Genomic DNA, 16,495 nt, shown 5'->3' with positions numbered 1-16,495 from the left:
GGCTTTGCTGTTGTACTGAAAGATAAGAGCTTGTAAAATATTATTTTGACATTACCCATAGTAGTTTGAATTTTGTTTCACACTCTTTTTCAGTAGAGTCTCATTTGATGAAGATGATTAGGGTTTTAATTGTTTTCAATAGAGAGTAATGGCCGGAGAGAAAATGGAAAATCTAGAATACCCTAACCTGCAAAAAATGGATATCAGTACAAAATAGATAGAAATTGGATCCATCAAGGTTACTTTATTCCTTTTATGGCTTTTGATTTCAGTCTCTACGAAGGATGTTAGGTTTTAGCGCATAAGATAATGCCCATTACAAACTCATCCTTTTCATTTCTCCATGGCATTGGCTAAAACTTGTCGAATCTTAGTTAGGCATTCTGATTGGATCCTAGGTGAAAGTTCGTAGATTTGGTTGGTTTTTATTTGAGGTTCCCAATTTTCCCATACTTCAATGCATGAATGTAGTCACATTATTGTTGGGAAAACTTAACCTTCAACCCGAGATGCGTAAAAAATTGAAGTGAACGAACAAGAAAGAAAATAAAAAAGAATATCAGCCACAACACAAGATTTATATGGAAAACCCTAAAACAGGGAAAAACCACAGAGGTGCACTGATTCCATTATGCTCAAAGGCCAAAACGAAAAAATACCTAATTTCTCATGCAGAAAACCACTATATATCCCCAACGAATTTGGGCTTTGCATAAAAACTGTGAAATAAAAAAGAAAATCAATTCTGCTTGACTAGCGGGACGCGTGCCATGATTAACAGGACCTCCTTATTGACTAGTACCATCAGGCTCAACAAACCGCAACAATTATTGTTGTTTTTGGTTACCAAAACTTGCTTCTATTGATATAGCAGTCTCTTACGAAATTTCACCAAGTTAAAACTTCATATTGGTGAGCTACTATATTATGCTCTTTTATTTTTCCTTCAAATGAAATTAGGTTATGCCCTTGGCAAGCTTAAATAAAGAAAGGACATTCACATCTTAGCACGATTGAAGACCATCATGATAAGGGAGATTTTTATCTTCAAAATAATCTATTGGACATCCATCTTTTTTCTAATAGAAGGATGAGATTCCTTTCTTTCTAAATTTCCTTGAGTAGCAACCCGAAGGAAAGTAACAATCGTACAATTAGACTATATAAAGAAAAAGCTCCAATTGATGCAAGACCATGAAACTATTACTAAAATGATGGTTATGAGATTACTAAAAAATGACCAATGACAATGAATATTATAAACCACCGGATTCTACCATAGAAAATGAGAAAAGTCTAATAAATAACTAACAAATAATTCTATACAATGTTGTTAAGTCCCACCGGTCTGAATCTAAAAAATTAAATTGATGAATCTTATGGCAGATAGAATTTCCAACAAGTCTAGGGTATTAATCTAATAATATCTGAGAAGATATAGAAAATTAGGGTTCCTAAGGTTAGATCTAGGGTTCGAATAAGATGTTAGATTAATAAAAATGAGGTTTTAGGCTGGTCTAAGTTTGTTGTAAATTATTGGCCAGCAAATAAGGATGATTTTTGGATTGATTTAGGTTGATTCGGTTAGGGTTTTTCTAGGCAGCAACATGGTAGTTTTGAGAGAGGATTTGGTAAGTTCTATTATGTGTAGGATCTCTAAAGGATGTTGGTAAGGGTTGACCTAGGGTTTACAAAAAAAAAAAAAAAGTCACAAAATACTATGAAAAAAGAATGAAGAAAATTAGACTATACCTACAAACCAAGAAGAAATTGGATTCTTGCTCACCAAGATGAATGTCCCAACATTCAAGATAGGAAAACTAGAAATTCTGTAAATTGTATTAAAAAAACTCTATAAAATAATATAAAGATGTGCTTAAATAGTAAAACAAAGCCCTAAAGAGAAAAATACCTAAGTTATCCTTAAATGAAAGATAAATTACAAAAATTCTCTAATTTTCGTAACTTTCTCTATCCTAAACTTTTAACCCTTATAAGCTTAAGAAAAAGACATACTTAAGTTACAAAACTACCCCCAAGACCATAGGTCAATAAAACATGAAAAAGTTCAAAAACATTAAAAAAACTAAAGCCCAAAGTAGAAAATTAAATAAATCCTAAGTATTCTAACGCTATTGTCACAAGTTGGTCATTCTAATTCAACCGACAAGTCCTCTATTCAAATGCAACCTACATGCACTCTCCAATGTGGAGTCTTTTAAAGATCTTGCACATGGGGTCTTCAAGTCCCCTCTGTAGCTATCACCATCCACAAGGAAGCTTATGATTTCCTCTTTTATGGTAATATTTAGAGGGTGATGATCTGATGTCCCCATCACCAATTCTCCAACTACTTGGGCGTTTTGCACTTGCAAACAAATAACGAAAAGTGTGTACCCACAACCATTTTTGTTTAATGGTTGTAAGTTGAGCAAAAACTCAATTTTTTTCAGTGTTGATAAAAAAATCTTATTTTTTTCTGGTTATGCTCCAGAAGAGGAAGATCATATGTTTTGTTCTTTTTCTTGTCACCCTTTGATTTGTAACATGTTATTGTGTCATTTTTCAGGTTATTCTGATTTTCAGCCATAGGATCGTGGAACCATTACACCTGATCTTTGGCGAAGATCATTACCTTTTCTACTGGTAATGTTGGCAAGGAAAAACATGGCTCCTGATTTGATATTTAGAAATCAGAGCTGAAATTTCCTGCAAAATGTCATTTTACCAACTTCTGTGTATATCAGAGCATGGTTGGCCTTTGGAAGGTATCTTATCTCTTTCTCTCTTATGTAAATTGTACAGACAAACATTCTCTTTCTCTCGCTCATACACATAAACATACTGACAGACACACACAGATCTATCATGGAATACCACCTCCTAAATAACAATAGAAATGGCTACGAACAACATCAGGGACGGGAATAAAATGAAGAAGTCAAATTTTCTTCTTTAATTGTTGACATGGGCATCAAGATTTCATTTTAGTAATGGAATTGTACTGTACCAGATTTAGGGTTCTAGCTTCAATATCCAAACTGCTTAATCCCTATATATCTGTTGCCCCTTTATAAGCTCGGGGCAACTCAATGATGTTCAACAAACGTCTTATCTCAGCATTACTTGGGGAAATCTGCACAAGTGCCATAGTTCACTGTTACAAATGCTATTACAATTCTTTAATGATATCGACATGTTCTCAAACCTTAAGATTTTTTGTAATGTATTGATTTATTAGGTCATTGGTTCTTTGGTTTCTCATCTTCTTTATGTATTCTGGTTTCCATGGTTATCTCGACCACTTTTTAATGAAATTTCTGAACTTTATTGATCATTTTTTAGTGATATCCCTGTTTTGTTTATTTCTGGTCTCTGTTTATGCACAGTAACATCTCATTCTCAACTTTTGATTCAATCATTATGCTGTAGGTTAAACGGCAGAGAACTTTTACTGCAGAATTTTAAATTTTAAACTGCAGAGAAGATTCGTCTTCAAATTATGCCTTCTCTTCAGTTGTTGCAGTTGACTGAACATGGTCGAAGTCTTTTGGCTTCGAGGAGGTACTACAAGTTCTTCTCTTCCTTTTTTCAGTTGGCAATTTCAATGTTCAACGAGGAAACTTGTGTCATTTTATTGGTCAAATTAATTGGTTACCCACTTGGTTTGGGTGCATGTACATCTGTCAACTGGGTTTTTTGTAGATCCTGATTATATCATCTTTGGTAATTTATTTGAGATTTTACCTTATGTTTCAACAGAATTTGGAGTTTTGTGGGTTAGCAACTAGTTAAGGTTCTCTATTCTACTAAGAGAGATTCTATTGCCACACCAACTTTTGCTAACAGTACCCCAATTCATAGGTAAATCACCAAAGAATTAATGCACATCTTGGGGTGCTGTTAGTAAAAGTTGATTTGGTAATAGAAGCTCTCTTTATTAAATATATATATATTTTTTTTGTGGAGAGGGTTATCAGTTATCAATTAGTAAAAGACAAATTTCTATTCTCCTGCTATGCTGGAGTACACATACCATTGATGTGCTAGTGTTGCACTTTTAAGCAGGTTCCTTTCGTAGACTGTTTAAACGTTCTTTATACTTAAAACGGGGAATCAGATGTGGTAAAAGTTTATTCTAAAACGAAGATTAAAGATATGGTGGTCCAGTTGGGTGCTCTTTCCAGCTCAAGGAGCGACACTGCTGGGGACTCTGCTTGGAGTATGAATAGTCTTATTTTCCAAATTAAAATAATGCGAGTTTAAATAAAATATAGAACTTTAGAATAAGAAAATAAGAAGCCTTTAAGTTACAGATTCATGCAATTTGTTTTAGCTTGTTGGCGCAAGCAAATGAGCTTCTTTTGTTCTTATATTATTTGTATTTATTGAAAATACATAATGATGTGTAGTCATAGTTAATTCAGCCATATTATACATATTTTCTGTGTTCTTCAGGGAAATTGTTAATAGTTCATGTGCTTGTGATTAAGGTCTAGAAGGGTCGTTTGTAACAACATAAAGGTCATTTATGGCTTTCATTATGGTGTTACGTTAAGAGGTTGGAGTTGATTCTTTTTACCAATGATCTAACACTATCTATGTTTTGTATTTTTGGTGTCCCTTGACTTTTACTGGCAGAATGGTTTTAAAGTGTCACTTGTTCAGCTACCCATCAGAGCATTTATGTTTTTTTATTATTGTCAAACAGGAGAACCCTGGCTGTAGCCACGGGTATCTTAGTTGCTGGTGGAACAGCTGCTTACATGCAATCACGACGGAGCCGATGCAGTAGGCCTGATTCTCTTGGCACCAAACCTGTTAATAATAAAGGAAAATCAAGTAAAGTCGAAGAAAATGAGAGCATTTTAAAGAAATCTAGGCTAAAGAAAGGAGGGTTAAGATCACTTAAAATCCTAGCAGCAATCATCCTTTCTCAGATGGGCCAAATGGGCACAAAGGACCTTCTAACTCTAGTCGGTATAGTGGTAAGCTTCTTTCTTTTTTTGGCATACTAAAACATCAATGTCTGATATTCTTCTTTCTCTCTTAATGGGAATATTTTTTGTTATTCAGGTGATATGTGCATTTCTCTAAATTCTTATTTTAGATCTAGCATACATTGGTTGTAGACATTTATTACAAAGTCGAAATGCATACCTTCTTCTGTGCTTTCCTCTCAAAACACCAGGGACTAAATAAAAAAAAAAAAAAAAAAATATGTAGGGAGGTTTTGATACTCTCCATCACAAGTATTGATGTTTTATAATTTATTCAATAATATCAACTTCTACAACTGTTGCAGGCGTTGCGAACTGCTTTGAGCAATAGACTGGCAAAAGTGCAAGGGTTCCTGTTCCGTGCTGCTTTTCTTCGACGTGTACCAACCTTTTTACGTCTGATCATTGAGAATCTTCTTTTGTGTTTCCTTCAGTCAACCCTGTTTTCCACTTCAAAATACATAACAGGGAGATTAAGTTTACGGTTCAGAAAAATATTGACCGAGCTTGTCCATGTGCATTATTTTGAGGTACCGATTGCCATAATTTCTGGGTGGAGAGTGTCAATATACTGTATGTTTTATCTGTTGATGGCTACTACTTATTAGATGATCCTTAAATATCTTCTTTTGATCCTGAATTGTTATTTAATTCCAATCTATTAAGTGCTATTCGATTTAGTGAATATCTCATGAGCCCTTTCCGGTTTTTTCAACAATTTTTTTATTATTATTACTGGCATGGAGCTATTTTCTTAGCAAACCATTTTTTGGGTGTAATACATGTGACATCTGCTGTCGGTTTACTTTTGTTAGTTGCAACACTTAACATTCCTGATTCCAAACTTAATTCTATCAGTATGTATATGTTACCATGTTGACTGAAAAGAGATTAAAATTATCTTTCTGAGGCATCTTATTGTCCTTCAAAGTTCAAACCATCTGGACATGGTTGGTCTTCCAAGTAATGCATTCTATAAATAATAACTCTGTAATGGTTTATTTTAATATAATCCACTTAGTGGGTTTGGAAGCATACTGAATAAATATCTTATTAAATACAATCCACTGAATATGATCCAAGGTATTAAATAATAATTAGATGTTTATTTCAGTCAGTCAGGAAATGAAGATATTTCAATTATTGTGGAAATTGATATGATTTTATCATGGAAATGTTGTGGAAATAATGGGGACACTTTAATTGAAACTTTGGACAACTGATAAAAACTAACATGAAAACATAGTGATAAGTCCAATAAATAACAATATAGGATGTCGAAATGAAGATTGATAATGGTTCACTACTAGTTGGCGCTGGTATCTGAGCCCGACAGCCAAAAAATTAATATATTGTACTAGGAAATGGGAATTATCCTGTTTTTATCAATAAACTATTAGTCTGTTGCATGGGGCTTTCATGATATTGATGATGATCAATAACCAACTAACTAGTATATATATTTATGTACGTATAAAACCAATCACAACTCATTTATGCTACTGAATGAATATTATGGGTAATATACAAGTCCTCCAAGCAATTTCTTTACTTTTCTATTTTTATAGATATTATTATATATTTGGAATCCTTTTCAAAAAGAATACTGTGGAATTTAATACTCTGCGACCTATCACATTATATAATCTCATGTATTTCAACACTGTCCATTATGACTGGAACTTAAGCCATATGATCTTGGCATCTGATTGACCAGTATAACTCATTTCTGCGAGTGAACAAAGATCATGTGTAATTAGAAGTCCTTTCGCCAAGCAGTTTATAAACGTTTGTGTGTATATAAATTTTATCAATTTATATGGAATTATTTTTTTGAAAAAAGAATTCTTGTTGAAATTTACTGTTTATCGAAATCTTCCTCCAAAATCTTGATTTTTCATACCAGGAATCTGGATTTTTTCCACTTGTTATTTACTGTTCACGGAAAATGCCTAGTGGAGAGATATTCCTATACTGATAGTCTAGGTAAACTAGAATTATGTTTTTGTTTAATGGCTGTAAGATCAAACAATTTAGGAATGGGAATCCATACGGTTCCAACAATTTAATGTTTTTATGTCATGTCAACAGGTAAAACCTTTTGCATAATTTCCTGTAAACTTTTTTTTTTTTTCTTTTAAATTATTTTTAATGTGCAACCCTGATGATGGGACATGATATTTAATAAATATTCACATTGGATTCTTGATGCATACTTATCAGTTTGTTTTTGGGGTTCAGAATATGGCGTACTACAAAATGTCACATGTCGATGGTCGAATCACCAACCCTGAACAACGAATCGCGAGTGACATACCGAGGTTCTGTTCAGAACTGAGTGACCTTGTACAGGAGGATCTTACAGCAGTTACTGATGGTCTGCTCTATACGTGGCGCTTGTGTTCTTATGCGAGCCCAAAATATTTTTTTTGGATTTTGGTACTTCTTTCCCCATGGAATCACTGTTCTTAAGACTTTCTCTGGAATAGTGAGGATTAGGGCTTCTAATATCAATTATTTTCCATAGGATACTGAATTCCTTTTTTACCCATTCAAAGATAATTTTGTAATTAGTGTCAAGTAAAATTTTTTGTTACTTTCTCAGGCTTATGTTCTAGGGGCTGGGACTACGATTAGAAATTTCTCTCCTCCATTTGGAACTCTGATGTCCAAAGAGCAACAATTGGAAGGAGAGTATCGGCAGCTTCATTCACGGTTGCGGACACATGCAGAAAGTATAGCATTTTATGGAGGAGAAAATAGAGAAGAATCTCACATTCAACAGAAGTTCAGGAGTCTTGTGAAGCATATGAAGCTTGTTCTTCATGACCATTGGTGGTTTGGAATGATTCAAGACTTCCTGTTGAAGTATCTTGGTGCTACAGTAGCAGTTATCTTGATTATTGAGCCGTTTTTTTCTGGCAATCTGAGACCTGATGCTTCAACTTTAGGACGAGCAGAGATGTTAAGTAATCTCAGATATCATACAAGTGTTATAATATCCTTATTTCAGTCCCTAGGGACTCTTTCTATCAGCTCAAGACGATTAAATCGCCTCAGGTTGTTGCTTTAGCTATTGTTGATTGGTCCATTTATGTGTTTTGAAAGTTATACTAGAGACCTTACCATTTGAAGCTATCACAGCCATTTAATATGATCGATTTTGTTATACATGGTGTATGTTTCATACATTTTTTTTCTTCAAATGTTTAAGATATGATATAGTTATTGTTGGAGAAGTAGAGTCTCACATACGTGAGGCAAATTGTTCATAGTGCTTAATTTTATATTAAACTCCGTAGTGGAAATAAATTGTAGGTACCTTTGCTCGACTTTTTTCTGGTATTTAGTTGCTTATTTTACTGACTATATTGTAGGATAAAACTGGGATACTTCTTTGTTAAGCTACTGAAAAGAAGCTATAACAAATGGTAATAGATGAATTCAGTGAATAAATTGGCTTGCATTTGTTTCTGTCTTAAATGTGTCTTTCCTAAATTCCATCGAAGGTACTTGGTTTAATTTTGGCTTTCATAGTATTACTAATCCTCCTCAACAGCCTCATTTTTGCTATGCCCATTCTATGCATGACGTATCTTGACTGTCAAGATTCAGCTTCATAAAATGTACCTGATCTTCTTGCCATATTGTAGCACTTCTTTTAATTTGATCTGTACACGTCATTAGTAAAACTTTAGAAGCATGTCTTCAATTTAGCAACCCAACACAAATTCTATGGATCAAATCCTCACAAATCTTTTCTTCTCTATGGATAGCTGAACTTAAATAATGGAGCTATCACCTTATGTATCTCATGCCTATCAATTTGATTAGTGTTTAGTCTTTGGTCTTGGTACTATTAGAAGACTTTTAGAAAAGTAATTCTCAAATCTCATTAATGAGAGCTTGATAGATATATATAAAACCTAAAAGGTAAATAGACATAAATACCCTTACGTAGTATGAATAGACATAAATGCCTTTACATAGAATTAAAATTAGCTACCTATATTATTTCCAATACTCCCCCTCAAGTTGGAGAAAATATATCAACTAAATCCAACTTGACAAAATGAGAGTTACTAATAGAAGCACCAACAAACTTCGTAAGCATATCAACAAGTTGTTCTGAAGAAGGTACAAAGATTGTCTGTAGAGTACCAAAGTGAACTTTCTCTCTAAGAAAGTGAACATCAATCTCTATATGTTTGGTTCTTTTATGAAGGACTGAATCAGAGGCAAGCATGATGACAGACTTGTTATCGCAAAACAAAGTAGAAGGGCCAGAGATCGGAAAACCGAGCTCTATCAACACATATCTAATCCAAATAAGCTTGCAAGTGCTAAGGGCCATAGCATGATACTCAGCTTAAGCGGAAGAGCGGGAAACTACATCTTGTTTCTTACTTTTTCATGAGATCAGGTTACTACCATGGAAAGTACAGAACCCAGAGATAAATCTCTTATCTATAAGAGAACTAGCATAATCCGCATCAGTGAAGCAAGACAAATGTGGTTGAGCAGTGGAGGAGTAGAAAAGTCCAAGACTAGGGCGAGACTTTAAGTATCAAAGAATACGATAAACTGCATCAAGATGAGAAGTGCGTGGAGCATGCATGAATTGACTAACCACACTAATTACAGAGGTCAAGTCTGATCTTGTGTTAGTCAGATAAATTAGGTGGCTACAAGTCTCTGATAAAAAGAAGAACCAGATAATAAATTACCAACTTTGGTATAAAGACGATGATTCTGATCTATGGGGGAAGATGCAAGACGACACTCAAGCATCCTAGTGTCCTGAAGGAGATCCAGTGTGTATTTGCGCTGAGATAGCGAAATACCATGATGAGAGCGGGCCATTTCTATCCCCAAGAAGTATTTGAGGGAACCCAAGTCTTTAACCTCAAACACACGACCCAATAACATCTTTACCCTGTCAATCCACTGTGTATCATCTCCAGTTACTATAATATCATTCACATGGACCAATATAATAGTGTAACGACCATCCATTCCTCAATAAACAAAAAAAGTATGATCTGAATGGCATTTAGAAAACTCCATAGATTAAATGACCTCAGAGAAACGTTGAAACCATACTCGTGGAGACTGCTTTAGATCATACAGAAATTTGAGAAGACGACATATTTTCCCAGAATACTCCCCCTGAAGAGGAAACTCGGGAGGGGGGGTCCAGATAGATAACCTCAGTTAGATCCCCATTTAGAAAGGTATTCTTCTTATCAAGCTGGTGAAGAGGTCAAGAATGACAAGTAGGTAAAGAGATGAGGAGGCGGACTGCAGAGAGTTTAGTTACTGGAGCAAATGTAGCATTAAAATCTTTTCCTAGAGTTTGCGTAAATCCTTTAGTGATTAGGTAGGTCTTGTATCGATCAACAGTGCCATCTGCGAGATACTTGACGATGAACACCCATTTACTACCAACAGTCCGTTCCCAGAGGGAAGATGAACCGGTTCCTAGGTGATTTTTCTGCAAAGCATCCATCTCAACAGTTATGGCTTCAGTCCACTTAGGATCTTGCAAAAGCCTCTAATATAGACCGGGGAACTCGAATGGAATGAGTGGTAACTAAGTAGACTTGATAAGAAGGAGAAAGTCTCTGATAGGAAACAAACAAACTGGGCAATAGGGTGATCAGTAACACACCCTCGCTTACCTTTGCAAAGTGCAATAGGTAAGCGAAAGTCAGAAATGGAAGGAATGGGTATTAGAGTAGAAGAGGGTATACCTGAGTTAAAAGAAGAGGTTGGCAAGTCCAATGAGAGGCGAGGGCGACGAGTGTAGACATTAAGAGGTGGCAAAGAGGAAGATGGATCCGACAAAGGAGAAGAGTCTTGCAAAGAAGATGAAAGTGGAGAGAAAACTGGAGAGGGTAGTACTATAGAAGAATGATCCTACAAAGATGATGTAGTACGAAAAAAGGAACATTTTCAAAAAATGTTACATCCAGAGAATGAATTACGCAATGAGACGGGGTCATAACAACGATAACCCTTTGACATAGATAAGTAACTCAAGAAAACACAGCGAATGACTTTGTTATCTAATTTCGTGCACTGAGGAGCTCTATCCTGAACAAAACAAGTACATCCAAAGACTCTGGGTGTAATGGGGAAGAAAGTGCTATCAAGTCAAAGAACATGAAGAGGCAATTGTCCCCATAAAGTACGATTCGGAACGCGGTTAAGGAGAAAGGCCGCAATGAGGACTGTCATATTCCAATATAAGTTGGGAACATGTATATCTCGAAGAAGACATCGGACAATGTTTATGAGGTGACGATTCTTGCGTCTGCCACTCCATTTTGTTCAGGAGTGTAAAGACAAGTCAACTGATGAAGTATACCATGCTCAAGGAGGTGGGATCAAATCCCATCAAAAATGTATTCCCCTCTGTTATCAGACCTAAAAGATTTAACTGTGATGTTGTATTGAGTCTGAATCATTTTAAGGAAATTAACAAAAATATAGAGCACCTTAGAACGAGAACGCATCAAATAAATCCAAATACAATGAGAATAGTCATCAATAAATGTAACATAATACTTATGACCATTAAAAGCAGTAATAGGGGAAGGTCCCCCACACATCAGAATGAACTAAATCAAACATTTTATTAAATTGATGCATGTAAGAAATATAAGAGGTACGTGTCTTTAGAAACTTTGCACACAGAGCACTTAAACTTATGTCCACTATAAAAAGTTTTTAAGGCAGGAAATAAAGAATATAAATGCTGGAAATTAGCATGTCGTAAGAGAGCATGCCATAAATCTAGGGTCTGAGAAGAAAAAATGACTTCCGAAGAGTGGAAGCACAAACGTCATAATTGTAGTAAGTTGAGATTCAAACAAGTATAGCTCATCTCTCTCATACCCCTTGCCAAAAATTCTCCTCAAAGTCAGGTCCTGAAAAGTACAGTGAGTAGGAAAAAAGATTACGGAGCAATCTAAAGATTTGGTAATACCACTCATAAACAAAAGGTTGAGAGATAGGTTAGGAACATGAAGCACGAAGTCAAGTGAAAAACCATAAGATAAGGGGATGGTACCCTTGCTGAGGATAAGAGTAAGGGACCCATCAGCAAGGCGAACCTCCTTATGGTAGCAGGTAAAATAAAAGAAGTAAATTGGCTAGACTCACCGGTTATATGATTAAAGGCACTAGAATCATTTACTTAAGTCAGAGGGGTAGAACTAGACTAAGTAACATAGAATGCATAAGATGTACCTGGAGGCGTAGTAACTGATGTCATAGTCGAGGATGAGCATGGATTTGATCCCGTATAATAGCAATAATTTGAGTCTGAAGTTTTCGTAGATCAATAGTGTCAATGGGAGTAAAAGTATCAATAGGAGGAACTAATGATGACTCCACAGCTGCAGCGCGGGGAACAGACTGTCCCAAAGGAGCGGCAAATGATCGCAACAGATGGGGATTGAGTTGGGAGCAGGGGGCCTTCTCATGATCAATCTTCCCACAATGATTGCAAGTAAGGCCACTTCCTTCACCATGGCAACGGCCTTCACGACCTTTATTCCTATATCCCTGAGTACGAGAGTTAAAAAAACCTGAATTGGTTTCTAAAGCCATCTAATCTGTACCTGGAGCAGAGATAATACTAGGCGTCTAGGTCTGAGAGGGAATTACATGACGATGTCGCTTATCATTATCAATGGTCGCAAATGTCTCAAATAAAGGAGGTAATGGGGTGTTGTTAAGGATCTGGGTCCGAAGTGACTCAAACTTAGGACGTAAACCCATGAGGAACTGATATGTCTGATGTTGAGCAATTCTCGTAACCACATACTGGGCTGCCTTCGCAGACAACTCGGACGTAGGATTATAGTGAGAGAGCTCTTCTCAACGAGACTGAAGGAATGCAAAGTAATCAACTACACTTTTGAGTCCCTTGGATAGCCTGGGCGATGTCTCGATAAAGTTCGTAAATCCTCGAATTATTCTGAGCATGCGCATATGTCTGAGTAAGGGCTAACTACAATGAAGAGTCTGTCTCATGATACATGAACATGGTGTATATACGTTACTCCATGGAGTTAAAGATCCATCCAAGGATAGTGCAGTTGTCAATTTCCCATTGTTTAATTTTTGGATCAGTAAGAGGTGGCTTATTACCCAAAAGCCATCCATATTTTTCTGTACTTCCCAAATAAAGTCTTACTGACCGAGACCAAGACTGGAACTTTCGACCATCTAATAGGGTACTAGTAATGCGTTGGGCTGAGAGGTTTGTTCCAAGATTGATGTTGGAGTCCTCGGTTTCTTGATGTGATGTTATTGTTGCTGTGTGTCAAAAAAAAAATCTGCTGCTATCGTAGGTCTCAAAAAAATGAAATATGTTGTTGTTACTGCTATCGTAGGGCACCCACACAACACTTCTACTGTTACTACAGGTCCAGAGAGTCAAGTTATTGCTGTTCAAGTCTAGAAACAGCAACTTACTGTTGCCGCAGATCCAAAAAACAGCAATTTGCTGTTGTCGCAGATCCAAAAACAACAACCTACTGTTGTTGCAGGTCCAAAAAACAGCACCTTGTTGTTGTCGTAGGTCCAAAAACAGCAACCTGTGGCTGTTGTAGGTCCCCACAAAAGTCCTGTAGGACAACAAGAGTAGAACAAAAGGACCCTATGAAAGGGCAGAAATATACACAGCGTAGAATTGCAGCATGTGAAGAAAACAAGAAAAAAATCCTATCGCAACATGCGATAAAAGAATCAGAAAAATAAAAGAAGCCCCCGAAGGGGGAGACCTTTTAATGAAGCTTCGGCTAGGTTATTAGGTCTCAAGATCTGGAGATGTTGGGAATGGAGGAGAAAAAGGAAGAGGAGAAGAAAATGGATTCAAGGTTTCAAGAGGAATCGAAGAGACAAACCCAAAAAGAGTTTGTGACGTCCTCTATGGCTCTGATACCAAGAAGAATTTTAGAAAAGTAATTCTCAAGTCACATTAATGAGAGCTTGATATATATATATATATAGGGTCCCGTTCAGCAACAAACATTTTGACAAACATTTTGGCAAAACATTTTTCAAAACATGGGTTAGAGGTTTTGGAATGGGCTGATTTTTGGTGAGGATGATCTCTACGGTGAGGAGATCATCCTCACCAAAAATCAGCCCATTCCAAAACTTCTAGCCCCAGTTTACAAGTTGAAAAATTGTGGACCGTCATTTTTTGTAAACCATTTTTTATGGGGTTAGAAGTTTTGGAATGGGCTGATTTTTGGTGATGATGATCTCCTCACCTTAGAGATCATCCTCACCAAAAATCAGCCCATTCCAAAACCTCTAACCCATGTTTTGAAAAATGTTTTGCCAAAATGTTTGTTGCTGAACATTTCCCATATATATATATATATATATATATATATATATATATATATATAATCTAAAAGGTAAATAGACATAAATGCCCTTACATAGAGTTAAAATCAGCTAACTACATTATTTCCAATACTACTTGTCTTTACATTTACTTTATGATGTCTCTCTCTCCATGGTTTTAGTTTTGCATTTACTCTTTTGTTGCACTATTACCAAGGTTTAAATCTGGCTTCGAGGCATTATATTTTTAAGGAGAAAATTGAGACTATATAGATTGAAATGATCTAAGACATTCGAAGACAATCTTGAATCATTCAAAGTTTTTTTGGGTCTCTATAGAAATCGTGATGTTTCGGCTGAGACAGTACAAAACTTTAAATAATGACTTAATAATATTACATCTTATGCATCACTTAACAAAAAAAGGAGTGCTTTGTTGTGTCTTATCTCCTGGTTGTCTTAAACATTTTCAAGTGTCATGAAATTTTATGTACGTAACAGATTTGATTAATGGGAACTATTATATGTTTTTGTGTTATGGGTGTTTTTTAATTTTATTTTAACTTTGCACCTATGATATTTGCAGTGGTTACGCCGACCGCATTCACGAATTAATTGCCATTTCAAGGGAGCTAAGTATTATTCATGATAAATCTTCTGTTCAAAGGAATGGTAGTAGAAATTATTTTAGCGAAGCTAACTACATTGAGTTTGCTGGTGTCAAGGTACTCGAAATTCAGTGGGCAACTACCTTGATTTTTCAAATTATTTTTTTGTTTTTTGTTTATAATTTTCTGATTCTTAAGTGGGTGTTTTCAGGTAGTCACACCATCTGGTAATGTATTGGTGGACGATTTGACTCTTAGGGTCGAATCAGGATCCAATCTTTTGATTACAGGTAGTTTCTTTTAACTTTAGAGGAATTCCATTTGGCATCCTTTTCTTTTATTTTTCAATGTTTATTTATCTCATTGACGTCTAGCATGTATATCCTTGGTTTGTTATTGTCCCATATAAATCCTTACCATTTAAAAATGTAAATAATAAAATGGGGGCTTGATTAAATTCAATATTATGGTTTGTCATTTACTTAAACACTTAGTGTTTAAAAATTTGTTAATGGTTTTGTGGGCATTGTTTTGATAATGTAACAATAAATATTGTCTAAAAGCATTACTAAGGTTAAAGAGAATAATTGCAGATATGCTCTTGTATACGAGCTTGTAACATTAGACGCTTGAAAGCTTATGAAAAAAAAAGATAATGGCACATTCTTTTTGAATGTGTCAGATACACAAATCTCCTTTGATGAGGATCACCAAGGTTTGTCAATAAGTGGGGATAGTGATTCCTGATGGGTTTCTGAAAAAAAAGGAACAAAAAAATTCAGTTATCCAAACTTCTTAAGTTGATCTTTTCCCAATATTATCTCGAAACATTTTAATATGTTTTTCTTTTCAAACTTTTGTCTTTTATCCTTTTCAATTGGGAATCTTCTCTTTATTAACCTCATGCAATATTATGTTGTTTTCCGGAAAATGAGGATGCCAGATCTGCAATCTATTCCTCCTTTAAAAGGATAATTGTTCTCAGGTTTATCCATTAAACTACTTGAACATCTCTCACATTCGTAAGAAGGAAATGAGAGATGGGTTGTCTTGACAAAGACTTCTAAAGAGAGTAAAAAAGGATCATTTACATGATACATCAAGAGGAATTGAAAAGTGAGCCAATGTGATTCATTATTTTTCGTGATCAATTTCTTCCATGTCTTCAACATCGCACGACTTCAATCTGACCTACTCTTCATCGCGTGTGGTGTAGACAAGGATGTAACAGCCTACAAAAGATTGTTGTTTTGAGGGTCCATTAAGAAGGGCAGGTACCTTTGATTCGATATTTAGGGTCTGTTCTTTACATAAACCGGCTCTAGCTCCAGAAGCTTGCTTCTAGAAGAAGTAGAAGCCCAGAGCCTAAAAAGCCATATCCAGCAGAAGTTTGTTCATTACAGAAACACAAAAGCCATAAATTGATGTTCGTTTGACAGTTTTTTAGTATTGAATTCTGGTAAAATGACCAGAATACCCTTAATATTTATAATGCATCAAGAATGCATAAAAAATTAT

At 35.5% G+C, this 16,495-nt stretch overlaps 1 protein-coding gene across 2 annotated transcripts in view; it reads left to right on the top strand.

Annotated features, from left to right (window-relative positions):
- ABCD1 (peroxisomal ABC transporter 1) overlaps positions 1–16,495 on the top strand; it is a 40,347-nt gene that overhangs the window by 768 nt on the left and 23,084 nt on the right. Inside the window, exons 2-9 of one of the 2 annotated variants that reach the window (XM_086440188.1) lie at positions 2,570–2,768; positions 3,433–3,564; positions 4,712–4,988; positions 5,306–5,530; positions 7,242–7,439; positions 7,606–8,060; positions 14,956–15,094; positions 15,189–15,267. In XM_086440188.1, the coding sequence (XP_086296314.1) occupies positions 3,503–3,564; positions 4,712–4,988; positions 5,306–5,530; positions 7,242–7,439; positions 7,606–8,060; positions 14,956–15,094; positions 15,189–15,267 (1,435 nt within the window). In that variant the 5' untranslated portion in view covers positions 2,570–2,768; positions 3,433–3,502. The remainder of the gene's footprint in view (positions 1–2,569; positions 2,769–3,432; positions 3,565–4,711; positions 4,989–5,305; positions 5,531–7,241; positions 7,440–7,605; positions 8,061–14,955; positions 15,095–15,188; positions 15,268–16,495) is intronic. The other variant, XM_086440189.1, reaches the window with a different exon arrangement.

This window comes from Akebia trifoliata, chromosome 4 (assembly GCF_017979445.1).
Source record: "Akebia trifoliata isolate Shusen 1 chromosome 4, ASM1797944v1, whole genome shotgun sequence".
Taxonomy (NCBI): domain Eukaryota; kingdom Viridiplantae; phylum Streptophyta; class Magnoliopsida; order Ranunculales; family Lardizabalaceae; genus Akebia; species Akebia trifoliata.
Note: the sequence above shows the minus strand (reverse complement) of the source record. Positions and strands in the feature narration are given on the sequence as shown.